At 39.4% G+C, this 27912-nt stretch overlaps 1 protein-coding gene across 3 annotated transcripts in view; it reads left to right on the top strand.

Annotated features, from left to right (window-relative positions):
• ccdc15 (coiled-coil domain containing 15) overlaps window positions 1–22161 on the top strand; it is a 38682-nt gene extending 16521 nt beyond the window's left edge. Inside the window, exons 5-11 of one of the 3 annotated variants that reach the window (XM_080182252.1) lie at window positions 2266–2412; window positions 2875–3030; window positions 7658–7777; window positions 9140–9243; window positions 11596–11766; window positions 14403–14551; window positions 21044–22161. In XM_080182252.1, coding sequence (XP_080038378.1) covers window positions 2266–2412; window positions 2875–3030; window positions 7658–7777; window positions 9140–9243; window positions 11596–11766; window positions 14403–14551; window positions 21044–21159 — 963 coding nt within the window. In that variant the 3' untranslated portion in view covers window positions 21160–22161. Of the gene's footprint in view, window positions 1–2265; window positions 2413–2874; window positions 3031–7657; window positions 7778–9139; window positions 9244–11595; window positions 11767–14402; window positions 14552–21043 lie in introns of those variants that run through there. The other 2 variants (XM_080182253.1, XM_080182254.1) reach the window with 2 other exon arrangements.
• Window positions 22162–27912: the final 5751 nt, after the last annotated feature.

The raw sequence follows: 27912 nt of genomic DNA, 5'->3' as shown, positions 1-27912 counted from the left end.
CCTTGACCCCAATTATCTTTGTGTGAGGACGGTGTCAATGTTATCTAGGATGTGTATAGTCCTAACAATGAATGTTTTAAGCAACATGAGATTAGGGAATTTAACTTTCAGTTCCATCAATCTTAGTTGAAAACAACCAGATCTCATAATTGAAAGAACCTGTTCTCACAGCATACCAATCTCAAGCATTTTTTTGTGTCCAGAGAAGTTAAACAAGTGGTCAAAATCTATAGTGTAAAACATACTTTTACTTCCCTTTCCATAATGACATAGACTTCTGAAAACATTTATCGAAACTACGCATAAGGAAACAGTTTGAATATATTTTGTGTTGGAATATTTATAGCGAACATTTACTCAGGCATTGGTTCATCTCCATTAGTTGTCATAATTGAATGTTGGGTGTGTTAATTAAAACTACCTTCACATTTTCCTGATAGTTAAATATCAAAGGTGCTGGTCAATGTTGGTCTTGTGCTTTAGATCACTGAAGTGCTTGAAGTTCCAGTATGTACACTGCAATTCTGGCTGCTTCTGAAAGGGAAAAAGAATTTGACTGACCATTTCAATATAAGCAAGAGTTTTACAAGGACAGGAGGAGTGGAAAAGGAGGCAATGCGGAGGGGGGTGCTTAAAAATCAGGAGAGGAGGTAGAGACTGGAGTATCCATTGCCTGGGTGGGAGAGGGTGTGTTCCTCCTGATCGTGTATCCCTCCTGGTTGTTGTTGGCCCATGGAGGCCTCTCCACAACAATGGCAACACCTGCCACTCTTTCCCAGTGCCAGTTATGGTGATACCTGGCTCCAGTTACCTTGGTCTGAAGGTGGCATATATTTCTTTCTGGGCTGTATTTGTGTGCAGTCCTAACAATGGCCACCACAATCACTGGCGCTTTGGAATATGGGACTCTATTAAAGGAGCAGGAGTCACAACAGCAGCTCATTATCTGCATAATGGACATAAAATCTAGCTGAGTGCCCTAGAATGGCCCAAGGCAAGTTTGTCCCTGGCTTTGCAGCCATCATTGGTATCCACTGCCACCCTGAAACGATAGCAATTGTTGTGTGAATAAAGATTTCCCTCTTTGATCCCTGAAAGTAAAATGGCGCAATAACCAGAAAAACCATTACAGTGACATCATGTGTTATACAATTTTGTTCATTTACTTCAGAAACAAAATTTTGAGCCAATTAATGTTTATATGTAACATTATTTTAACTGAACTTTGAAATGGAAATAAAACCAGTATTTATTAGTGTTATAGCAAAATATATCAGTTACATCTGACTCAGAACTGCATCATTTCATTGAACTAACATATTGTTAGATGATGAACCTGCAAGGGTTTAAGTGGAAACCTGAAATCAGTGATTGAAATTCTGCCTGAATTCCAATAGAAATAGTGTCACAGGACTGGGTTTGTTAAACAAAGCCCCCGCCCCCATCCCGTTTATCCTGAAAGCATTGATTTAAATTGTTCCAGTAACGTGTCCAAGCGGCTCCTCAAGTCTCAGCCTAAATGTTATTAGGCTATTTGATTGCTAACAATCGCATCACAATTAATCTTTGCTCTTCTAAGATGTACACACTTGTATGTTGCAACAGGGATCTCTGCTTATTATGCTTAGGATGACTTTTCTCTTCTCAGGAAATCATGAACGTGTTAGGTAGAAAGGTGCTTTTGATTTACTTTATAAATGCACAATTCCCCTTGGCTATTTTGGCCTTATACAACAGCGCCCCCACCCCCCTACAGATTTCAGAAGCCTTGAGATCTTTTCCATAAATGTAGAAGTAAAATGCAGCAAATTCTGGAAGTCTGAAATAAAAATGGAAATGTTGAAAATACTCGGGAGACCAGACAGCATCTGGAGAAACAGATTATGTGATCTGAAACGTTAACACTCGGGTGGCACGGTAGCACAGTGGTTAGCACTGCTGCTTCACAGCACCAGAGACCCAGGTTCGATTCCCAGCTCGGGTCACTGTCTTTGTGGAGTTTGAACGTTCTCCCCAATGTTCTGCGTGCTTTCTTTCGGGTGCTCTGGTTTCCCCCACATTCTGAAAGATGTGCTGGTTAGGTGCATTGACCTGAACAGGTGCCAGAGTGTGGCGACTAGAGGAATTTCACAGTAACTTCATTCCAGTGCGAATGTAAGTCTTACTTGTGACCAATAAATAAACTTTACTTTACACTTGCTATGATAAGAGTCTTGTGAGGGGATTAAAAAGGCAACATGGCTTTCTGGTCATATCATTTTCTAGAACCCAGTCTCCCGAACAGAAGCACATCTAAACATTGCAGAAGATGTCACACGTTTGGAAGGCCAGTATGACCTGCCTCCAGAGTTGCAGGAACAACAGAATGGTGGGAAATATGTTTCTTTCCAGCCTGAGTTACAACATGGAAAGGTTAGTCTTAGATCTCTGGATATATTGTTCTAAATGTGTTGTAGCAAGTAGCAACGCTGAGTATTTCCAGCGTCATTTCTTAACTGTGTGGTTGAAGGGGATTGAATAATCACGTTGTGAATGGAATATTTGTGGTTAAAATCTCGGTGGCAGCATGACAGTTTTATCTACAAAGTAACAGAGTTGAGTTAAGTGAGGTTTTCCATTAATCCCTTAGAGAAAAGATTAACTTTTATTTGTGAATTCTTGTATTTAGCTATTTGTGGTAAACTGAAAAGAGGTTAGCATTGATGTATTTTCTTGTGTTCTTTTATTATTTCCTTCTACTTACGACTTAATTTTTGTAAACTCCTGCGTGATGTTCTCTGATGCATTATAACACGCATTGACCTTTCCTCATATCCTCTTGTGAGGGGGTTGAAAAAATAATGGGATCACTTCAGGCACTTTGTCCTTTTCCAGAACCCAGTATCCCTAAAAGAGGCACAGCTAAACCTGGCAGAAGATTTCACATGTTTGGAAGACCAGCATGACCTGCCTGCAGAATTGCAAGTACAATCGCAGAAGTCGATACATGGGAAATCTGTCACTTTCCAGCCTGAATTACAACACGAAAGGGTTAGTCTTACATTTCCACATTATTGTTCTAAGTTAGGAACATAGGAATTAGAAGCCAAATTAGGCAATTCATCTCTTTGAAGCTTTGTTATAGCGAGCAACAACGCAGAATCTATATAAGATTTAAAGTCAATGTAACATTTTAGTAGGTGCAAAATACTATTTGTTTAAAATGATTTCCAACTTTCATGTTCGTCATACCTGTTATGAAACTGAATCTTAGTCTAATTTTTGATCTTATTAGTTTAAATTTCTTCCTTGTTTTAATAAGAGATCTTTCAGCAACCAAGCTTAGTACCTCGAATCTGAAAGGGTATGTTGATTTTCTGTGCCTTCTTCCAGCATCACTTTAAGATGATGAAAATGCTGGATCTATGGTTCCCTGGCTTATATACTTCTAATGTAGCTATTTTGCATTAAGTTTGTGTAATATTCTTTATGTCTTCAAATGTGAAGATAGACAGCTAGAATTTCACCTGTCTTGGAATCAGGACTCGCAGAATGAAGTTCTGTGTTGGCCTCAGGTGAAATTTTATGAGCTTCACCAAACAAGGTTGTAAAATCCCACAAAAGATATTTATTTAAGGTCGCTGCCATTTCTGTTATTTCCCCGTTATAATTTCTTAGTCTCTGTATCCAAGGGATATTTACTTTCAAAAATTTTTTTTACATACTTGCAAGAGATCTTATAACCTGTCTTATATATTTCTTACTACTTATTCTCTTTCTTTTTTTTTCCAGCAATCAATTGCTTGGTCATTCTTTGCTGATTTTTAAAAAATTTCCCATGGTTTTTAATTTTACCACATTTTGCCCTCTTTGACAACATTGTAAACTTCTTTAATGCTCTCCTTAATATCTCTAGTTAGCCATGGCTAACTTTTCTAATGGTGCTTTATTTCGCAAGGGAACACATATTCTTTGAGAATTATGAATAATTTATTTAAACGTTTGCCAGGGCAAACATCAAATTTTTAACCTAACTTCCCAAACTAGATCAGCCAACTCATCCATCTAAAAATTGGCTTTGACTACGCTCAAGAGTCTGGTTTAGTTGTTTTCAATCAGTATGAGAACTGCCTAAGTGTGCTGTGAAATTTTGTAAAAAGTAATGAAAAATCAATGTTTCATCTTAACCAATATTCAATGCAACCAAAATTGCAACTCAAAACTCATGAAAATTAATCATGAAATGGTAACGGTCTTTTGATTCTAAAACGTGAACATTCTAAATGCAGGTTGCCAAAGGGTGAAATTGAGATGACGTGATAGTTTTCATTCATCACCTTAGAAACCATTTGCGTCCTTTTTATTGATGGTAAAACAACAAGCTAGTAGATGCAGCAAAACTATCCATATCTACATTTCTTTGCTGGATTTATTTTATATCCTATGATCTAAGAAGAAATCAACAAATTTGATTTCTCCGCTTAATCAAATGTTGATGAAACGTTAAACCCCAAGAGAAAAAAAAAGATGCTCAAAGACAGTATAATGAGAGCCAACTAGCCTTTGGATTTTCAGGGACAGGAGATATCCTTGCCTGAACGTCTCACATGCAGAACTGTGCTGCAAAAGAGATCAACAAAAATCAATTATCTGATAATACAGTTAAATGGCCAATTGACAAAATGTCAGCTGATATAGAGGAGGAACAGCAGGAAAAGTTAGCAACTATTAGGAAGTTTGCTTTGTAGATTGATGGGTTCACCAATATAAGCAAACTGCCAGCTGCTGGCCAACATTCGGTACGTTGATGGAGACTCCATTGAGGAAGATTTTTTTGGAAAAGACCAATCGTGCGACTGGTGAGGAAATGTTTGTGGTAACAGATAATTGAAGGAAAACTAACTGACCTGGGCTATGTGTTGTAGCAATTGCACTGACAAAACAGTCTCCATGATGGGAAAAGGATTTGTCAGTAAGGTGAACGAGCAAAATCCTGTGAAGCTCTTGTGGCCAAAACACTGTCACCAGAGTTCTCTGCAATATTAGAGCAAGCTGTGAAAATCATGAATCACACAAAATCACATTTATTCACTATTTTGTGTGCAGAGATGGGGGCCGAGCATCAGAGTTTACTGTTACACACTGAGATGCAATGGTTATCACGGGAGAAAGTTCTCTCCCATGTTCATGAGCCCTGTTGAGGACTGAAAGTTTTCCAACAATGCATGAACTGCCTTTAAGGAGTTACTATCTGATAATTACTGATTGGCTAAGCTTGCATATCATGCAACTATCTGGATGAGCTGAAGGCTAAAATGCAGGGGAAGAATGAGAGAATCCTGACCATCATAGATAAACTTTAAGGTTTCAGGTCTTTGGTAAGAGACATTGGCTTGAAATATTTCCACTAACACCATCCGGGACAGATGCAGCTGTCAAGTCTCATATTCAAACATCTTAAAATGCTGCAAGAGAAGTTTGAATGCTACTTCCCTCTACAAAAAGGGAAAGCTATGACTCAATAGATGATTTGTTTATTTCACTTCCTTCCAATTCATCACAAATGTTGACATTAAAAGAAAAAGATGAATCCGCTCAGCTGTGGATGGATCACACAGTGAAGCTGAAATTTGGAAAGGTATCTCTGGATGTGTTTTGGCTGACTGCAGAGCATGAAAATCTGGCATCCTCTGACCATGCTATTGCTGTACTCTTGCCATTTCTGACAGCATACCTCTGCAAGCTAGCATTTTCAACACTGGCATGCATAAAAAGCAACAGGAGGGAGTGCTGATCAGTGGAGCAAGACTTGAGTGGCTCTCTCTCTCATCAATTCTTCCCTGGATCAAAAGGTGCATATCAGCAGCTCCAGGTTTCCCACTAACCCCATAAGTTGCTATTTACTCTCACTGGCATTACTCACTCTGATCCATTGATTTTCAATTGTTTATCAGTTCAATTATTTAATAAAAATTATACTTTAAAAAATATGTCACAGATATGAAATTTGTAATGCAAAAAGGTGAAATTAGGATACCTGAACTGAGTGCTTGCATGTGGAACAGATTTAAGGATACGAATAGGTAAAAGTAGTTGAGTTGAGCAAATTTTGAAAATGTGCTCGCTGTCAAAGACAGTGTAATCTGTGATGGATTTGAAACATGCATTTGATCCTTATTTAGCTTGTATGCACTATGTTGCAAACCTCCGTATTAAGACCATAACTATAGTAAATATGACGTTTATGAGCAATTGACTCAGATTTAAAAACGGTGGATGTGCCAGGAATTGTTTGTCTCATTAAAGTGTTCCATGTTGTTGAACAGGTTGGGAACCACTGCTCTAGTTTGGGACTTATCATCACTCTCAAACTTAATATGAAATCCAAGATATTATGACTCATGAGAATTCTTTTACTGATTATCTGCGTCTCATTGCACAATACGAGGTCTAAAATAGCCTATTCCCTGATTGTTTCTTCAACATAATGGTCTGGAAAATTACCTCCAATTCATTCCCTGTCCCCCAAACTGTTTTGCCAATTTGCTTCACCCAGTCTGTATGAAAATTAATGTTTCCCATGATTATTGCATTACTCTTGTTACATTTCCTCTGATTTCCTGAATTTAGACTGTGTTCAGCACTGTGAATACTGTTGATGTGGAGTTGCTGGCGTTGAACTGGGGTAGGCACAGTAAGTGGTTTCACAACACTAGGTTAAAATCCAACAGATTTATTTGGTAGCACAAGCTTTCGGAGTGTTGCCCCTTCATCAGGCAACGCTCTGAAAGCTCGTGCTACCAAATAAACCTGCTGGACTTTAACCTGGTGTTATGAGACTACTTACTATGAATACAGTTAGAGGTCCAATGAACTACTTCCACAAATGTTTTTAGCCCTTTTTTATTTTGCAGCTACATTCTTGTTAATTCTGCAAGCTGATTTTCAGGGCTATGATCCTTTCATGCTACTCTTCTCATCCTTTATTAAACGGTTACTCCACCTCCCTTTCCATTTATCTATCTTTTCGAAGTAATACTTTGTGTGTGTGATCAAAATGAATGACTGCTTCATCAAAAACTTTTTTAAGTATGATGGCTGGAAACTCTGTATTTTAATTATAGAAACCACTTAGTCAGGCCATATCTAGCATTGCATAATATCAAACCATTTCCTATTTTTTCCTACAGTACAGAATTCTGAACCCAGGACAAATGTTCAATATCTGTGCATTGATTAATTCTTTGTCTGCTACTATAAGGATATTTTATAGTTTTGGTGTTTTAAAAAATGTTGATGATTTGTTTTAAATGAATTCAAGGAATCTTGTTAGAGCTAATCCTGTCACAACTTGATTGAAGCCTAAAAATCTTGAATATGTTATTAACAATAGGCCATCTGTTGCACTAAAATATTTTAAATTGTTCAGTAATTTAAATTAAGTCATTAAGTAAAATGGGAATATGGTTCTTTAAAAAAAAAGACATATCATAATGAAACAACTTTTGATTTTAAAAAATTAGAGTGTCAACAGAATTAGAGTTGTTTATCCCAGTAAAAGGTTTAAAATTGTAAATTAATAAATAAAATTTGCTGACTTTCTGACTCCTTGTTAATCAATGAATTCCTCACAGTTGACTCTGATCTAATTGTTTTTGTATATGAATTGTTATTTCAGTCCTGTAATCGACTTAATCGTGAGCCCTACCCTACAGGTTCCTGCATAGGGTTCAGTACTGACTATAAGGCAGCACTTATTCTGCGGCCTGGTGTGGACCAGGAAGAGAGCAAGAAACAGGTAAGACCTTTACACTTCAAGCTGAGTTGAACAAAATCTCGGACTGACAACCCGTTGATTCCTTGGTCCGTCTTGTGCATCAATCTGACCTCTATGAAGTGGGAAAAAATCGCTTACTGTTACCATTAGGAGGGTGGATAAAAGGGAAGCAAAAGTCCCTCAATATCTCTACTGGGTCCCTTGTACACTTTCTAATAGCTTGCACCATGTTGAATTGATTGTGGAAGGCGTATGATCTGTACAAAATTTTGACTAACAGACCCAATAAACCAAGACAGAGCAGTCTCTTGAAGTTTACTTTTCTCATTTTGTATGATACATACATGTTGCCAAATTTTCTGAGGAGCTGCAATGACTGTTGGATTGAATGTTTTAAAGTGGTGAATAACATGCCTATTAAGTGGGATGTTTTATCCTGGATGATGAACAGTAGAATCTGTTGAGTTTTGTTGAAGCTCCACTGATCCAAGAGGGTGAAAAGGGTAGCACATAGCAGGGCAGCATGGTCGCACAGTGGTTAGCACTGCTGCTTCATAGCTCCAGGAACCTGGGTTCGATTCCTAGCGTGGGTCACTATCTGTGTGGAGTTTGCACATTCTCCTCGTGTCTGCATTTCCTCTGGGTGCTTCAGTTTCCTCCCACAGTCCAAAGATGTGTGAGTTAGGTTGATTGGCCGTGCTAAAAATTGCCCCTCAGTGTCCTGAGATGCGTAAGTTAGAGGAATTATCAGATAAATATGTGGGAATATGGGGTTAGGGCCTGGGTGGGATTGTGATTGGTGCAGACCCGATGGGCCAAATGGCCTCTTTCTGCACTGTAGGTTTCTATGACTATACCCCTGACTTGTGCCTTGTAGATAGCGGAAGGTCTTTAGAGAGACAGGAGGTAAATTATTTGTCACAGAATTCCCAGCCTCTGACCGCTTTTAGCCACAATATTTTTTATGGCTATCCCAATTCCTTTTCTGATCAAAGTTAACCTGTAGGATGTTGAGGGCAAGAACACAGCTGAGTAGGCTTGACTGCGTTTGTTCTTTGGAATAATCTGGTGAAATTGACTGGATTTTTTCTTTTGCCAAATAAAACAACACCCAGAAAAGGAAACCAGGTTAGAAGCTGACTAAAGCTTATTAAGCTGTCCTGTATTGCAGTCAAGATAACAATTGTCATATGTTTAGTCAGCCTCAGTGCAGTAGATGCTTTCTACTCATGAAAATGGTTCAAGAACCTGTTTAATGTGGTGTCATGTCACACTTTCAAAGGGCAATCATTTGCACCAGGTCTGGTTGTTTCTCAACTAAGCTTCATGTAATTTGCAGATACTCAAATAATGCAGGTATATTTCTGATTGATCTGTTTCCAGCGTGGTAACCAGTATTTGATGTACCGTCGCCTCTTCATGGACATTGAACGAGAACAGGTGAAAGAACATCAACGTCAGCGGGAGCACGAGAAAAGGATAGCAAAGTAAGTGATGCATTTAGTTGAGGCAGTGCTGAAACTGAAACTCAGCAACTTGACTGAACTTGGGAAAACTGCTGATCATGCTGCAATCCTCTGTATAATTCACTTTAGAATGTTTAGCTTGTAAAAATATTTAATACCACTTGTCTACAAATGAACAAATCGTTTCATGTTTAAACTCTAATAGAAGACTAAATATGCTATTGTTAAGGACCAAATTAGGAACTCAAAGGTATTTTATGAAGTTAACCAAGACCCTAACTTTTACTTTTGATTTTGGCATTAGGGTGAGCATATAAGGTGTTTCACTCCAGTTATGATTCAAGTGATCCACTAGGAACCTTTCATCAAAACAAACTTTATTTAAGAACATATAACAAAATATAACAAAAGTTATAACAATATAACAAAAATTTGAATATAACAAAAAGAAGTAGCATAACTTTTACTAATTAAAATACTTAAACCTGACAAGATATTATTCTTAACTGCTAACTATCTCTATTGTTCCAATTTAGCAGTATCTTTAACAGACATGAATCGGTTAGCACAGCAAACAAAGATGCTTATGGAAGTACTAAGTTTCCAGTCTTTGACACTTCTGGAGACTAATTCAGATGCAACAAGTTCCAGAGAGAGAGGTCCATCCCCAAACAGTAAAATCACAGAAAAAGTCTTAATTCTTGGCAGTCTCCCCTTCAGACAGAACAACAGATACAGAGAAAGCAAACTCTGTCAAAAAATCCGAAAAGCAGACTCCCTTGAGTTCACTGTGAAAGCCTAGTTGTACCTCACCATTGACCTTACCTGTCAATCAAGCCCTACTCTGAAATATCCCAAGGAAAAATATAAAACAATAGAACTCTGCATTAATTCAGATTAAAACAAATACTGCATCAATAAGGATCAATTGTGTTGCTACAATAACAATTCAATGCAGCTGGATCCAGACGCAACATCTATAATAAAAACAAACTGCTACAACAAATCTTGCACAAAAACAATTCTTAAAGCCACAGTATCGTCACACTATTGAATTTGTCAGAGTCATATAAATCAGAGAATAATGAAGCACTGAAAGCAGCCAAATGAGCACCAATTATTTTTAAAAACAATTCAATTAGTACCATTCTTCTATTCTCAGGCCATCTCACTGTGATTTGTTTTTCCTTCACATATTCATCCTTTGAAAGCTACTATTGAATCTTTATCCACCACCCTATCAGGCTATGCATTTCAAATCGCAAGCACTTGTTGCATAAAAAAAATTTAACTCCGCTCTGGTTCTTTTGCAAGTCACCGTTAATCCGTGCCCTTAGATTCCTTATTGTTCAGCCATCAGAAACCGTTTTCTTTGTTTACTGCATCAATGCATGATTACAAATACCTCTAACAAATGTCTTAGCTTGCTCTGCTCAAAGGAGAACAGTCTCCTGAAGCCAGCTCAGAAGCCAGAGAGCTTCAAGTTTTTAGGTGTCCAGATCACCAACAACCTGTCCTGGTCTCCCTCTCTCTCTCTCTGCTCTCTTAACTGCCCACCCCTACCATCACCACCGATATATAGTTAAGAAAGCCCACCAATGCCTCTACTTTCGCAGAACATAAAGAAAATTTGGCATGTCAACTACGACTCTCACCAACGTTTATAGATGCACCATGGAAAGCATTCTTTCTGGTTGTATCACAGCTTGGTATGCTACTTGCCCTGCCCAAGACCACAAGAAACTACAAGAGGTCATGAATGTACTCCAATCCATCATGCAAACCAGCCTCCCATCTATTGACTCTGTCCACACTTCCTGCTGCCTCAGCAAAGCAGATTGCATATTTAAGGACCCTGTACACACTGGACATTCTCTCTTCTGCTGCCTTCCATCAGGAAAAAGATACAGAAGTCCGAGGTCACGTACCAGCCAACTCAAGAACAGCTTTTTCCCTGCTGCCTTCAATGGACCTACCTTGCATTAAGTTGATCTTTCTCTACACCCTAGCTGTGACTGTTACACTACATTCTGTGCTCTGTTTCCTTCTCTATGAACTGTATGCTTTGTCTGTATAGCATGCAAGAAACAGTACTTTTCACTGCATACTAATACATGTGACAATAAATCAATTGCAAACATCTTTGCCAATCGTGCAGTGAGTTGGAAGATTTGCATTTATAAAGCATTACATTGCTGAATAACAAACTCGGTGAATGACTTTGGAAAACAAAAGGCAATGACAGCATGTGCTGTGCTATGCTTGTAAATTGAGTTTCACGTTTGCTCAGGCTTATTCATATTCATATGCCCACACCAAGCTTGAGCCTTTAACTCAATTCAGCATCCTTGTTTCTTTAAAAATTTTGCTCAGAATTAAGGAGGAGAAGGAGAAACTAAGGGAGGCTGAAGAGAAAAGGATGCTTAAGCTAACTCAGCAGAGAGAGCGAGTGGCTGAAAGTGGAAGAATTGCTCAGTTGAAGGAAGAGGAGAAACAGAAGAGAGCAGAAAAAGTCAAAGCCCAACGAAACAGAGAAAGTACCAGGTATGTTGAGAAATCTGCCTTTCGTAGGAATCAAAGTGTTTTATAATTATGCAGAGAAAGGAAGGAAATAAACCCACAAGATCAAATTAATCTTTACTTCACACCTTTGTAGTAGTTTATATGTATGCAGATAGTTTGAAGTAAATATTTCTGATGGTGCCTTGCAGAGTGTTCTTGCTGGAGAGCTCATTTTAGAGTTCTCTGTTTAGTACCAAAGTCATAATGCAACAGAAGGGTTGTCAGATTGTCCTGTGTGTTATTGATTTCTCTGTATACTGTAGTAATGGTACATCTTTAGCCTTTTCTTGTTAAGTGAGGAAGTACATTTCAATTTGGATGCCATGACCACTGAGCTCTTGAACTAAGACTGGCCATAATGCAACGGTTAGTTCACACAATAAAAGTAATTATAATAAGTTCCAGTGAATACTGCTGATAACTTTAATTGATAAGTTGTATAGAAAAAGATGTGACCACACAGTTCCATTTTAGAAGTGGGAAATTGGTATAGAATAGTACATATTTATAATTGGAAGTTCCACTTGGTAGAATAACAAGACTGAAATTATTAATAAAGTAAAGTAAGGGAATTGTACCATCTGTAGAAAATTAATTTAAATGACAAGAGAAGCTCGTTAAATTTGATCTGATATATGGAGTTATATTAGGTAAGGGAAAAAATAGTGGAATGCCTTGTAGAAAGGATAATAAAAAACAAGTATTGGATCAGAGATTTGGGGTTCAAATGTCTATAACCTGGATACAAAGCTTGGAACTATAGCACTTTTGCACCCTCCAACAAAACAGGATATCACGTGCTTGATTTCTGTAGAACTAATAAATCTGTTACATCTGATATTTGGTGCTGTGAATCCTATTGACTGGAGGAATCAATTATTAATAAGAAAATGATATTCCCACCACTCCACCCCCATCCCTGTGTTCCCAACATCTTGACAGTTGGGACTAATAGGCTTTTGCCTCGAGATAGGCAAAATCAATTCAAGAAGTTAAACTATCAGTTGGTGAGAAATAGCCTCACTTTTTACTTGCTTCAAAGGAATTCACTGAACTAGTTGCAGATGTTCTGCTGTGCACACTTTTAATTGTATTGTGATGTTTCAGGCTATTAATTTAAGTTTGCTGCAGTTTCTAAGAATATGAAATGTTATTCCCTGCAGTGCATAATGCAGTTATGTAGGGGGAATATCTGTATTTTGTCAGACAATTCTATACCAATAAAAAAAGTATCAATTAAAAGTAAAGTAAAACAATTTATTCAGTGCCTTCCTGCTTTATATAGCTGGAAAAAAATGGAAAAGACAAGTTCACCAACAGATTACCAACAGCTGAAAATAGGAGACTTTCAGAATATTTTCCCAAGCATTTACTAAATATTTTATCACTTTGGATGGGTGGGTCTGAAATATAATTCAAATGTTTTCTGTGTTATATTCAGTTTTATATGTCTTCTATACATCAACAAGGAAAGGCTGAGCAACTGATCAGTTACCTAATGATAAACTGCTTAAAGTTCGAATGATCTAGTTATTTAGGATTGCAACGGGACCTTGATCAATTGGGCCAGTGGGCTGATGAGTGACAGATGGAATTTAATTTAGATAAATGTGAGGTGATGCATTTTGGTAGATCAAATCAAGGCAGGACTTACTCAGTTAATGGTACGATGTTGGGGAGAATTATAGAACAACAAGATCTAGGAGTACAGGTTCATAGCTCCATGAAAGTAAAGTCACAGGTGGACAGAGTGGTGAAGAAGGCATTTGGCATACTTGATTTCATTGGTCAGAACATTGAACACAGGAGTTGGAACGTCTTGAAGTTGTACAAGGCACATAGAATACTGTGTACAGTTCTGATCACCCTATTATAGAAAGGATATTATTAAACTAGAAAGAGTGCAGAAAAGATTTACTAGGATGCTACTGGGACTTGATGATTTGAGTTATAAGGAGAGGGTGGATAGACTAGGACTTTTTTCCCTGGAGCATAGGAAGCTTAGGGGTGATCTTATAGATATCTATTAAAAAATGAGTTGCATAGATCAGCTAGATAGTCAGCATATTTTCCCAAAGGTAGGGGTGTCTAAAACTAGAGGACATAGGTTTAAGATGAGAAGGGAGAGATACAAAAGAGTACAGACGAGTAATTTTTTCACACAGAGGATGGTGCATCTGGAATGAGCTGCCGGGGGCATCGTAGAGATGGGTACAATTTTGTCTTTTAAAAAGTATTTAACATGGGTATAGAGGGATATGGGCCAAACTTGGGCAATTGGGACTAGCTTAATGGTTAAAAACTGAGCGGCATGGACAAATTGGGCTGAAGGGCCTGTTTCCATGCTGTAAACCTCTATGACTCTGTGACTGCTGAGCAGCAGTATGTTCAACATTGCTTACTGGCCCTGAATTGAAATGAGATGTTAGCAGCCAGGGCAGAAAACTTGTGATTCCAGCCAAAACTGATGAGTACATTTGTGTGTGTATGTGGATGAATTTTAGGCAAGTTGGATTTGAGCAATGTGTCTTTACGATTGCTAACAATGGATAATACTTGCTTTTGGCTGAATCAAGCTGCTTCTACTCTGCTTTCTTGCCATCGTTAATGTATTGCAGATACATAGAAGCCTTAAGAGCACAAATGATGGAGAGGATTAAATTGCAAAACACAGATCTACCTCCACTCTGTTGCTGTGGAACCGATTTCTGGGACTCGCATCCAGACAAGTGTGCAAACAACTGTGTCTTCTATAAAAACCCTAAAGGTACACAAACTGGATAATAATACTTATTAGAACAATATTTATTGCTTCTAAATACCTAATTTAGAATAGTGGATACTCGTGAGGAATATTAAAGGCTATCTGACTGAAAGTTGTGTGAAGGACTGATGTTGAACTCTCCACAATGTTAAAGCATTGGATTTTACATACATAAGAACATACAAATTAGGAGGTCATTTGGCCCCTTGAGCCTGCTCTGCCATTTAATGAGATCATGGCTAAAATACGGATGAATTCCCCATTTTCTTAAGAATTGAAAGATTATTTTGGGTTCTGCCTTTTCAAGATTTAATGAGGTGCCTAAATTGCATCTTTGGACCTTTCCAAATACACTAATCCAAAGTATATCAGTAATTAATCAAACTGATCACAACTGGATAGTATTATGCACTAAATGAACTGTAACTTAACTCTTTGCCAGAGTCACAAAAGACAACATTGCACACTGCTGCACTACTTGAATTAACATCAGTTATGATGATGCAACACCGGCAAAACACTAAGCATTGATCATGGAAAAATATTTGAATATTTAAAATCAATCGTGAGAAATTCAGTTGTTAACACAATTTATTTGCGGCAGTAACTTGAATTTTGCTTAAGAGGGTATTGATACCATTCAGTGATCAAGGTCACAGTATGGTTTTGCAGGATTAATTTAACAGTCTTATTTTAACCATATTTGTAAAATTCCACCAGTGAGGCAATTCCATTTATGGACTGAAAAAAAGGTGTGCAAGTTCTGCAGTAGATGTTGACTGCTGTCACACTCCAGGCTCATGTCTAGAGGCACGAACAGAGTCTATTGTTATCACCCTTTATCTACTTTTCCTGGGTTTAGCAACTAATTTTGTGCTTTTAAACTGCACTTTTCTGCGTTCAGAAACTTTAGCTGTTAAAATATTGAGTTGCTAATGACTATTATTTATTATTTGATTTATTATTGTCACATGTATTAGCATGCAGTGAAAAGTATTGTTTCTAGCACGCTATACAGACAAAGCATATCACACACAAAGAAAACAAGAGAGGGCAGAATGTAGTGTTACAATCACAGCTAGGGTGTAGAGAAAAATCAACTTAATGCATGGTAGGTCCATTCAACAGCCTGACAGCAGCAGGGAAGAAGCTGTTCTTGAGTCGGTTGGTACGTGACCTCAGACATTTGTATCTTTTTCCCAACGGAAGATGATGGAAGAGAGAATGTCCGGGGTGCGTGGGATCCTTAATTATGCTGACTGCTTTGCCGAGGCGGCAGGAGTGTAAACAGAATCAACGGATGGGAGGCTGGTTTGCGTGATGGTTTGTGCTACATTCACGACCTTTTGTAATTCCTTGCGGTCTTGGGCAGTGCAGGAGCCATACCAAGCTGTGATACAACCAGAAAGAATGCTTTCTACAGTGCAGCTGTAAAAGTTGATGAGAGTCGTAGCTGACAAGCCAAATTTCCTTAGACTTCTGAGAAAGTAGAGGCGTTGGTGAGCTTTCTTAACTGTGAAGGCATGGGGAACCCAGGTTGTTGGTGATCAAAACTTGAAGCTGTTGACCCTTTCTACTTCGTCCCCATTGATGTAGACAGGGGCATGTTCTCCTTTACACTTCCTGAAGTCGATGACAATCTCCTTCATTTTGTTGACGTTGAGAGAGAGATTATTGTTGCCTCACCAGTTCGTTACATTCTCTATCTCATTCCTGTACCCTGTCTCATCATTGTTTGAGATCCAACCCACTAAGATGGTGTCGTCAGCAAACTTGAAAATCGATTTGGAGGTGAATTTGGCCACACAGTCATAGGTGTATAAGGAGTATTGTAGGGGGCTGAGAACACAGCCTTGTGGGACACCGGTGTTGAGGATGACTGTGGAGGAGGCATTGTTGCCCATCCTTACTGATTGTGGTCTACACCAGTTGAACCATAGAATTATAGAATTCTTACACTGCTGAAAGAGACCATCTGGTCCATCGAGTCAGCACTGACACTCTGAAAGAGCATCCCTTCCAAACTATATTCTATCTCTATAATCCCTTGAATTTACAATGGCCAATCTGTCTAATCTACACATCTTTGGACGCTAATCTCTGGATTTGAAATAAAAGATTACCCTTTCTGAATTTCCAATTTTCACTATTAAACTGCCCCTTAGTTTTTGGAGAGCTGAAAATTGTGATAATTTCTGAATTATTTGTGCATTATATGAGGCAAAAATGTTAACTTGGAAATTTGGTGGGAATGTCTGGTAAATTTTCTGAATTGATAATTTAGATTAGCTGACTGATTTTTACTTGGAGCTTTAAAACTGCAGGCTAGCTGAAGAGCCTAATTAACTGAAATGGCCCTGCTGTGGCAGTAATCCAAAATTAACTGAAAGTGAATAGGTGTTAAACATTAACAGGAAGCTGATTGAACAGTTGTCCCTTGAGTGTGAGTTGTCAGCGCTGTAGAAATGTCTACAGGTTTTGGTATCACACTGTGTGGTGAGGCCTGAGTGTAATACATTAAGTGGGCTAACCTGGAAATTTGGAGTAGAGTGCAGAATTTTAAATCAGCTTTCAGAAGTTGGTGAATGTTCAAGGCTTTAACTGGATGAACAGGTAGATGAATAATGATTCTTTAAAAGATTTATCCCTCAAAATGTGGGCAGTATTTAAACCACTGTTGAAAGATATAAACTTGAAACCTATTTAGCTAAACTAAACACAATTAATATGGCAGAGCAGGTGATGTGTTGAAGCTGTAACATGTGTTTGCTGGTGGATACCAGTGTGATCCACCTCTGTAATAAGTGTCAACTTCTTTAAAATTTTTGTCCCAGAGATGATGAGTTGGAGGCTGAACTTCAGACGTGATACATCAGATGGAGAAAGATACCCAGACACCGTTCGAAGAGGCAGTCACACACTTTAGGCTAGTTACTTCTGATTTGGGCTATGGTGAGGACAGAAAGTTGTGATTGAGTGAGGAGGTTTCGGGGTATAAACAAAGCTGTGGAAGGACAATTGTCCAACAGGTTTGAGATTCTTGTAATTTGTGTAGATCAGACCAAGAACTGCGAACTGACCACTTTGCTGCAGGGAGCCATTCAGGGGTTGGGGAAGTAATGTAGGTATAGTAGGGGATGGTGTTGTTATGGGGATGCCTACTACTCTCTGCAGCCAAATGCATGAGTCTGGTGTCACCATGTTGAATGCGAGTTGCCATCTTGTCAAGTAGAGACCAACAACACAGGCAAGACTAAGAAAGCTACTTTGCTGAGAGTGAATGAGCATAGAGCCTAAACTTAAAGTAACTCTACAACCGGAGCCATTATCCAAGCCTAAGGGTAAATGCAATCAGGGATTTGGATGCACAGCTCGAAGTTTGTGTGGGAGAAATGAGTTTCAATCTATGGGACACTGGTGGCAGCACTGAGGAAAAAGAAAACTGTACCATTGGGGTGGCCTTCACCTAATCCAGGATCAGTGTCCTGGTGAGTTATATAACAAGGGCTGTAGTGAAGGCTTTAGACTAAATTGTGGAGGGGAGGATTCACATGAGGGAAAACTCGGAAGGGTAAAATAAGAGGCAAGAGTAGAGGATAGTGCTACAGTTAATGATAACCAGAGTGAGACTGGAAGGGACAGAGTGTACAAACATAAGAGTGCACCAGTTAACAAGGTAAAAATAGTAAAAAGGCAGGATTAAAGGCTGTTTATCTGAATGTATGCAGCATTCATGACAAGGTGAATTGTTGGACCAAATAGAAGTGGGGAGACGATGGCCTAGAGTTATTATCACTAGACTACTAATTCAGGAACTTAGCTAATGTTCTGGAGAACTGGGTTTGAATCCCACCATGGCAGATGGTGGAATTTGAATTCAATAAAAAAAAATCTGGAATTAAGAATCTACTGATGACCATGAAACCATTGTCAATTGTCAGAAAAATCCATCTGGTTCACTACTGGTTCATTATTGTTTTTTAGGGAAGGAAATCTGCTGTCCTGGTCTGGTCCAGAGCCACAGCAATATGATTGACTCTCAACTGCCCTCACATAACTAGAGATGGAATAAGTGTTGGCCAGCCAGCAAAGCCCATGTTCCATAAATGAATTTTTAAAAATAAAATGAGTATAATATGGTAGCCATTACAGAGACATGGTTGCAAAGTGATCATAAGTCTCACCTGAATATTCAGGGGCTTTGATGTTTCAGAAAAACTGGAAGAAAGGAAAAGGAAGGCTTTGTTGGTAAATGAAGATAATTATCTTGGTTTAGTGGATATAAATGTCGAATAATTTTGGATGGAGATGAGAAATATCAAAGAAGACACTGGTGGGACTTGTTTCTAAGCCTTCCTGATAGTGATACTGTAGGACAGAGTGTACATCAAGAAATAATGGGGGCTTGTAAGAAAGATACTGCAATAATCATGGAAGATTTCAATCTTCGTATAGATTGGATGAATCAATTGGCAAAAATACCCTGGAAGACTTTTTCATAGAATAAATTCAGGACTTTTTTTTAGAACAATACGTTCTGGAACAAACCAGGAAACTAGTGTGTTAAATTTACATAAAGACAATTACAAGGGTGTGAAAACAGAGTTAATTAAAATGGAATGGAAAAATAGGTAAAGCGGCAGACTTTGTGAGAGATACTGATACCTCGATGATTGGGAAAATTTTAGAAGCTGGCAAAAAATTACAAAAAAAGGGAGGAACTATTGTATGAGTGGAAACTGGCAAAAAAAATAGAAAAAGACTGTTAAAGCTTCGATTAAAAAAAGAAGAGAGTAACTAAAGTAAGTATTGTTCCCTTAGTTGGACTTGAAGAAACAATAGTGAAGACTGAACAAGTATTTTTTATCTGTCTTGACGTTGGAAGACACACAAAGCATCCCAAGTATAGTAAAAGATTACATAGCAAAGGAAGGAAGAACTTAAATTTTATTATGAGAGGAGAAATATATGAAAGCTAATAGAACTAGGATAGAGGATTGGCTAACACAGAAAGCAGTGAGTCGGGATAAATGGGTCATTTTCAGGTTGGCAAACTGTAACTAGTGGAGTGCTACATGGCTCAGTGCTGGGACTTCAATCAATTCCAATCTATATTATGGAAAGGCGGACTGTATCAACAACAAATTTAACTACCATAGTTCAAAGAGCGTCACGCTGGTACAATGGTTAGCATTGGTGTCTCTCAGCATCAGGGACCCGGGTTCAATTCCAGCATTGCATTACTGTCAGAATGGAGTTTGCATGTTCTCCCCATTTCTGCGTGGGTTTCCTCCCCAGTCTAAAGATGTGATTTCCATGGTAAATTGTCCCTTAGTGTCAGGAGGATTAACAGGGTAAATATGTGGGGCTACAGGGATAGGGCCTGAATGGGATTGTTGTTGGTCCAGGATCAATGGGCTGAACGGCCTCTTTCTGCACATGTAGGAATTCTATAAATAGGAAAAATTGAAAAGACAGAGTATGAAAAGGGATATAAATAGATCAAGTGAATGAACAAAATTTTGGTAGATGAAGTGAGAAAATGTGAGGTTGTCCACTTGAGCAGAAAGAATAGAAAAACAGTATTAAATAAGAACATAAGAACATAAGAAATAGGAGCAGGAGTAGGCCACCTAGCCCTTCGAGCCTGCCCCGCCATTCAATAAGATCATGGCTGATCTGTTGTGGCTCAGTTCCACTTTCCCGCCCTCTCCCCATAACCCTTAATCCCCTCTCTTATCAAGAACCCATCAACCCGCTTCTTAAAAATATTTAGCGAGGCAGCCTCCACCACTTCAACGGGCAGAGAATTCCAGAGATTCACCACCCTTTGAGTGAAGAAGTTCCTCCTCAACTCCGTTCTAAACCGCCTCCCCTTTATCTTGAGGCTGTGCCCCCTAGTCCTACTGTCTTTTTTGAGCGGGAAGAGTCTCTCCACCTCTATCCTATCCATCCCATTCATCATCTTATACGTCTCAATGAGATCTCCCCTCATTCTTCTAAACTCTAACGAGTACAAGCCTAGTTTATTCAGCCTCTCCTCATAGCTCAATCCCCTCAACTCCGGTATCAGCCTAGTAAACCTCCTCTGCACTCCCTCCAGACAGAGTGTGCATAATACTGCGGTACAGAATAATCTGGGTGTTCTTGTACATGAATCACAAAATGTTAGCATGCAGATACAGCAAGTAACTGGGAAGTCAAATGGAATATTGTCTTTTATTTCGAGGAGGACGGAGCATAAAAGTAGGGAAGTCTTGCTACAGCTGTATAGTGCTTTGGTGAGATCACACCTAGAGTACTGTATACAGTTTTGGTTTTTATTGAAGAAGCTCGAAGAAGGTTATAACTAGGTTAAATCCAGTTTCAAATATCTGAAAGCAGCAAGTTTACAGAAGAATAGCTATATATTCAAATCAATCTCAAGGAAAACTTTTACTATATACTTGTGCCATATTTTGTCTCCCTCCACTCCTCCATCTCCCCTACCCACAGCGTATGTCAAAGCACTACAGTCGGTATTATCTTCATGCGATGTTTGGGATGGACACAGTAGAAATATCTCAATGAAGAAGATTGCATCAGCGCATTTGTATTCGGCCTGGAAATGATTCAGCTGCCCTGGGAAACTCTAGATTCACTTCAGCGATCAATCATCACCAAAAAAACTCTGATCTGTGGAAGTGTGATCCAAAAATATATGGGTGACTTTTTAATAACACATGGTTGATAAATTATTGGTGTTGCTTTTATTTAATTATGAGAAATTATTTTAAAATGTCTAATCATTTCTCTGAATTTCGAAGATAAAAGGTTCGGTAAAATTGAAGATGTCTCCAAAAGCCATTCTAAAGAAAAACAATGGTGATATCTACATTTTGTAAAGAACATGGTTAACTTCCAAATGCAAGGATCATTATTTAACATTTTACAATTGCCTATCTCTTCAATTCACTCTTTTTTTTGCTTTTATTTTCCATTCTGACTTGATTTTATAAATGAAATTTCTCTTGGGGAAATGTCTTGATTTGGGAATTATTGATCTGCCAAGATCTGTTATCCCCAGATAAATTTCATCATCTCACAGGCTATCCCAGAGTAAATACCACTTCATTATTTTGCCAGGATGGATGCAAGTACAACCTTTCACATGTACAGCAGTTGTCGTGGATCTGCAGTTTTCCCCCCTCCAGGTTTACACAGACTGAGGGGAACAGCCACACTAAATTTGTAAAAGAATCTCTTCCTTTGTCAGAAAGAGCCAAATATCCCAACTAATGGCATGAAATCCTCTGAGTAACGAAGTCTAACATTACATAGGGCAGAATAAACTGCACAATACTCAGTTTTTTTTTGTGGTGCTGTCGTGTTTGTTTAATTTGCATTTGTTTTATTTATGTTTAAGTTTTTTTTTGTAGGTCTAACAGTTGTGTTACTAAAATGCCCTTTATCTGGTGTTTCATAGTCTGACCAATAAATAGAATAATTTGAGTCAAGCATATTTAGATTTGTGCTGCTGGTTTCATTATATGTGCAATAACTTGTCAAAGGTTTGAATTTGCAGTTTACATATCAATGCAATTTATTGATCAATAAAATATTTTTAAATGTCCCATCTGTATGGAGAATATTTGCAGTAAGATAGGAGGTAATTGAAATAAAGCTTGTGTATTGTCAGAAGATTACCACATCAATCCTGTACTCCTTGACAAAAATGCACAGTTGGAGCACAATTTCATAACGTGTGTCTGGGTGAGAACAAGGACGTGCAGAGTGGACAAATTGATTATAGCAGGAGTCCATTCAAGTGAATAGATTGAAAATGAATGTGGTAGTGATAAAGGACTTCCAGTCTCAGGAATTGATACTGTTCCCTGAAGCCAAGATTAGGAGTTTGGGAAGTTGGATTCTAAATTAGTAAGCAGAATTTCAAGTATAATCTCTGAATTACTACCTAACCCATCTGCAAATTGGGATAAGGGTGGGGAGAAAGACTTTTGGTTCATGGGGTACTGACATCAAAACTAAAAAGCAAGAGCTGTTCCACTGGAGGGGAAATCACTTGAACCAGGTAGAGATCAGGATTCTGGAAAACTATTAACTGGAGCCATGGATAGTGGGACTTTAAACTAAAAGATGGGCGAGTGGTGGGGAAGGTGGTCTGATGAAGGGAAATATGAAAAGCTAAAAAGAAAAGTTGCTGTGACAGCAGTGTAGTAAAATTTGGGTAAAAATGAGCAGAGTGGAACAGGAAGAGACAGAGAATTTAATGTTAATAGTGCAACAAAGAATAAGGTCCATGTGAACAATACAGGTAGTTTAACATGTAAAGGCTTTTTATCTGCATGCTTAAAAGCATTCTTAATAGATCAGAGAATGTTGCAAATAAAGATCGGTTCTTTAGATCCAAATATTCCAGGATACACAACATTTCAAAAAGATGGGAGGAGGGATACCTTAATAGTAAACATTAGCCAGCCACGCACTGCATTCCCTTCCATATTTGTTTATGAATGGCAGCTGCCCCTTTCCTTAGTTTTTTAGAAGCTATTAATTGGTTAGAGTTGAATCCAGAAATTATAGGATAATCTCTCTTGTATACTCTTTTTAAAAATCCACTTTACATGGGATACGTTTCCACTCAATAACTGAATTGTAAGAAATGAAAGTCACTGAATGTCTTGTTACTTTTCATGTGATCCAAAAGTTGAAACCTTTATGTTGAGGCAGCTTCTCTCTGTTACTTACCTTTCACGACAGCCTGGTGTCCCTTTCTAATCTGATTGGCCTGAGCGTGAGAGCTACCACTTCCATTGGATGGGGAACATACTGCCATTGCCAGTTAAAAGGCTCACTTGTGAAAATCTCAGTTAGTGATCCTCACTCGAGTTCTGGATCTGGAAGCAGTGTTGACTTCTGTTCTCTTTCCCACCCCCCCGCCAACCAACGCAACTCGTGAAATTTAAATTCAACCAGCATCTGGAGTTAAAAGTCCAAAGATGTGCAGGTTAGGTTGATTGGCCATGCTAAATTTCCCCGAGTATCTAGGAGATTAGGAGGGTTACGGGAATAGGGCGTGGGTGGGATTGTGGTCGGTGCAGACTCGATGGGCCTAAAGGCCGCCTCCTGCACTGTAGGAATTCTAATGATCATGAAACCATTGTCGATTGATGTTTAAAAAAAAAACTCCATTTTGTTCACTAATGCACCTATAAGAAAGGAGATCTGCCGTTCTTACGGCTCTGGCCATATGTGATAGTAATGTGGTTGACTGCCCTCCTGAAAGGCTGAACAGGCCACTCGGTTCAAGGACATTTAAGAATGGGCACCAAATGTTGGCCTTGCTAGTGAAACCCTGCTCCTATAAAAGAATAAAGAAAATTTGCTGACTCTCCGGTATCAAATCTGCTCGCCCATCATGGCTAAGTTGCCACTAGTACGAGAAATTAGAAATTTTCATTTCCGTTCTTTCATCAAGTCTGCAGTCTGCAGTCTCCAGGGTAATATCCCCACTGACTTCTGTGTCCCTCTGCATTCCGTGCCTCCATCACTATTGATGAAAAAGTTATCTGATTCTGACGCTTTGGAACTTCCCCCAATAATATTTCTGCCTCTCTGATAGTAAAATCTTCTCGGGGGCCCACCTGAGTTTTCAATCACTTCAATACATCCTTTTGAGACTCATATACAGCCCTTTATGCTTATTATTGAATAAAAGCAAATTACTGTTCACACCAATGTTCAAAACGAAATGATGCAAAAAACAGCCAAATAATTAGATGCTTTTAACACACAATTAACCCAGTTCTTAACCTGTTTACATTTGGCATTTCTCCAGAGATGAAGCCAATTATTTGTAAAAGCAAGAGCAGATAATGGGGGAAAAAGTTGAAACAATACTGTTTTTTAAAAAAAGCATACAGAAACCTCAGCTTTGTTGATTACAGGTGCAAGGAAGTTAGGCCAATGTTTTTTAAAATCTCTCTTGGGCCTCAGTAGAGAACTGTTTAATTCTGGGCACACCACGCTTTACAAAGAATGTCAATGGCTTACAGAAGCGATGGGAAGTGGCAAAGAAAATTACTGAAATGGTCCGGGTGATGACGAACCCCAGTTAATGACAGCATTGTACATTTTATACAAGACTGGAGAGGTTAAGATTGTTCCCTGGGAAGCACAGAGGTTGAGGGGAAGAGATAATAGAGGTGTTCAAAATTATGATTTGTAACTAGGGGTAAATTGTTACACAAATGAGCTAATGAGCAGGTTTAAGGTAACTGACTGAATGAACCAGAGGGGAGATGAGACTTAGAAATAAACAACATAGGAGCAGGAATAGGCCATTCAGCCCATCAAGTATGTTCCATCATTCAATGTGATCATGGATGATCCAATTCTCACCATTCTGCTCTTCCCCTTGACACCTTTAGTGTCTCAAAATCTATTCCTTCCTAAAATACATTCAGTAACTTGGCCTCCGCAGCCTTGTATGGCAGAGAATTCCACAGGTTCTGCATGCTCTGAATGAAGAGAATTCTCCTCAACTCAGTCTTAAATGGCCTACCCTGTATCCTGAGACTGTGACACCCTCAGCAAGAGAAAACCACATCCCTGCATCCAGTTTGTCAGCCCTGTAACAATGCTGTGTTTCACTGAGAGTCAGGACCTGGAATGCTCAGTCTGAACAGGCGATGGGAACGGATTCAATAATAACTTCCTGGAGGGAATTTCAGAAATTCTTTGGGGGTGAGGGGGAATAGGGGTGAGACCTGGGGATGTGGTGAAGCAGGGTGAGGATTGAAGGGTGTGGGGGTAGAGCAGGATGGGGTGGCACAAACACTGCTGCCTCACAGCACCAGGGATCCGGGTTTGATTCGCAGCTTGGTGACTGTAGAGTTTATACATTCTCCCCGTGTCTGTGTGGGTTTCCTCAGGGTGCTCCAGTTTCCTCCCACAAATTACATTGGCAACAATGTGGAATGTAGCCAACCACAGTGCAAGATAAATGTCGCAGAGCAAAACTTCCGGGGTTGATCAGCTGAGGACTGAATTCAATCACATGAATTCTGTCATTGCTATCCCAGGCTGATAGGACCATTCATAAATACACAGTCCAAAAGATGTGCTGGTTAAGACCAGCGTGAGAGCCCTGACTCTGGCTCCATGATTTAGCTATGCTAAAATGTCCCTTAATGTACCCGAACAGGCGCCGGATGGTGGGAACAAGGGGATTTTCACAGTAACTTCATTGCAGTGTTAAAGAAGGAACGTAGGAGGAGGGATAACCAGCTGTGGTTATTGAAGGAAATAAAGGAGAGTATTAAATTAAAAGCTGATGCGTTTAGAGTGGCTAAAAGTAGTGGGTGAGTAGAAGATTGGGAGAGGTTTAAAAATCAACAAAGATTGACGAAGAGGTTGATAAAGAAAGGAAGGATAGACTATGAAGCTAAACTAGCACTAAATATAAAAAAGGACAGTAAGAGTTGTTACAAATATATAAAGAGGAGGAGGCTGGCTAGAGTGAATGTTGGACCCTTAGAGGATGAGGGGGGGGATTTAGTGGTGGGAGATGAGGAAATGGCTGAGGCCTTAAATAAGTTTTTTGCCTCGGTCTTCACGGAGGAGGACGCGAATAGTTTGCCGGATATTAAAGATAGAAGGATGGTAGGAGTTGAGGGCCTGAATGCGATTACTGTCATTAGAGAGGTAGTGCTTGATCGACTAACGGGACTGATGGTGGACAAGCCCCCAGGACTTGATGGAATGCATCCCAGGGTTCTGAAGGAAATGGCAGAGGTGATAGTAGACGTCTTAGTGATTATTTACCAAACTTCGCTGGATTCCGGGGAAGTGCCGGAAGATTGGAAAACGACTAATGTTACGCCGCTGTTTAAAAAATGTAGCAGGTAAAAGGCAGGGAATTATAGGCCGGTTAGTTTAATGTCTGTTGTTGGAAAAATGCTTGAATCCATCATCAAAGAAGAAATAGCGAGACACCTAGAGAAGAATTATTTGATAGAGCAGATGCAGCACAGATTCGTTAAGGGGAAGTCGTGTTTGACAAATTTATTGGAATTCTATGAGGATGTGACTAGAGCGGTAGACAGAGGGGAACCGGTGGATGTGGTGTTTCTCGATTTTCAAGAGGCGTTTGATAAGGTGCCGCACAAAAGGCTGCTTCAGAAGGTTAGGGGGCATGGAGTTGGGGGTAAGGTGTTAGCGTGGATAGAGGATTGGCTGTCTAATAGGAGGCAGAGAGTTGGTATCAATGGGTGCTATTCGGATTGGTGGTTGGTAACTAGTGGAGTGCCACAGGGATCAGTGCTGGGGCCTCAGCTATTTACCATATATAGAGATGATCTGGAGGAGGGGGCTGAGTGTAGGGTGTCAAAATTTGCTGATGACACAAAGTTGAGTGGAAAAGCAAATTGTGCAGAGGGTTTGGAAAGTCTGCAGAGGGATCTAGATAGGCTGAGCGAGTGAGCGAGGACCTTGCAGATGGAGTACAATGTTAGCAAGTGTGAGGTTATCCACTTTGGCAGGAATAATAGTAGGAGGGATTACTATTTAAAGGGCAAAAAGCTGCAGTATGCTACAGTGCAGAGGGACCTGGGGGTCCTTGGGCATGAATCGCAAAAACCCAGTCTGCAGGTGCAGCAGGTGATCAAGAAGGCGAATGGGATGCTGGCCTTTATAGTGAGGGGGATAGAATATAAAAGCAGGGAGGTCTTGCTGCAACTGTACAGGGCACTGGTGAGGCCGCAGCTGGAGTACTGTGCGCAGTTTTGGTCACCACACTTGCGCAAGGATATTTTGGCCTTGGAGGGAGTGCAGAGGAGGTTCACTAGGCTGATACCGGAGATGAGGGGGTTGGACTATGAAGAGAGACTAAATAGACTGAGTCTGTACTCGTTGGAGTTTAGAAAGATGAGGGGGGATCTTATAGAGACGTATAAGATAATGAAGGGGATGGATAGGGTAGAGATAGAGAGATTCTTCCCGCTCAGAAAGGACAACAGGACTAGGGGGCACAGCCTCAAGATAAGTGGGGGGGGCTGGCAGTTTAGAACAGAGTTGAGGAGGAACTTCTTCACTCAAAGGGTGGAGAATCTCTAGAATTCTCTGCCGTTGAAGTGGTGGAGGCTACCTCGCTAAATATATTTAAGACACGGGTAGATAGGTTTTTGATAGACGGGGGAATTAAGGGTTATGGGGAGAAAGCAGGAAAGTGGAACTGATCCACTTCAGATCAGCCATGATCTTATTGAATGGCAGGGCAGGCTCGAAGGGCTAGATGGCCTACTCCTGCACCTACTTCTTATGTTAATGTAAGCCTACTTGTGACACTAATAATAAATATAGGA

Source organism: Carcharhinus amblyrhynchos, unplaced genomic scaffold (genome assembly GCF_965287045.1).
Source record: "Carcharhinus amblyrhynchos unplaced genomic scaffold, sCarAmb.v2.hapA scaffold_49, whole genome shotgun sequence".
In the NCBI taxonomy this organism is placed as follows: Eukaryota; Metazoa; Chordata; class Chondrichthyes; order Carcharhiniformes; family Carcharhinidae; genus Carcharhinus; species Carcharhinus amblyrhynchos.
The sequence above is the reverse complement of the archived record's forward strand: the minus strand, read 5'-3'. Positions and strand labels throughout refer to the sequence as shown.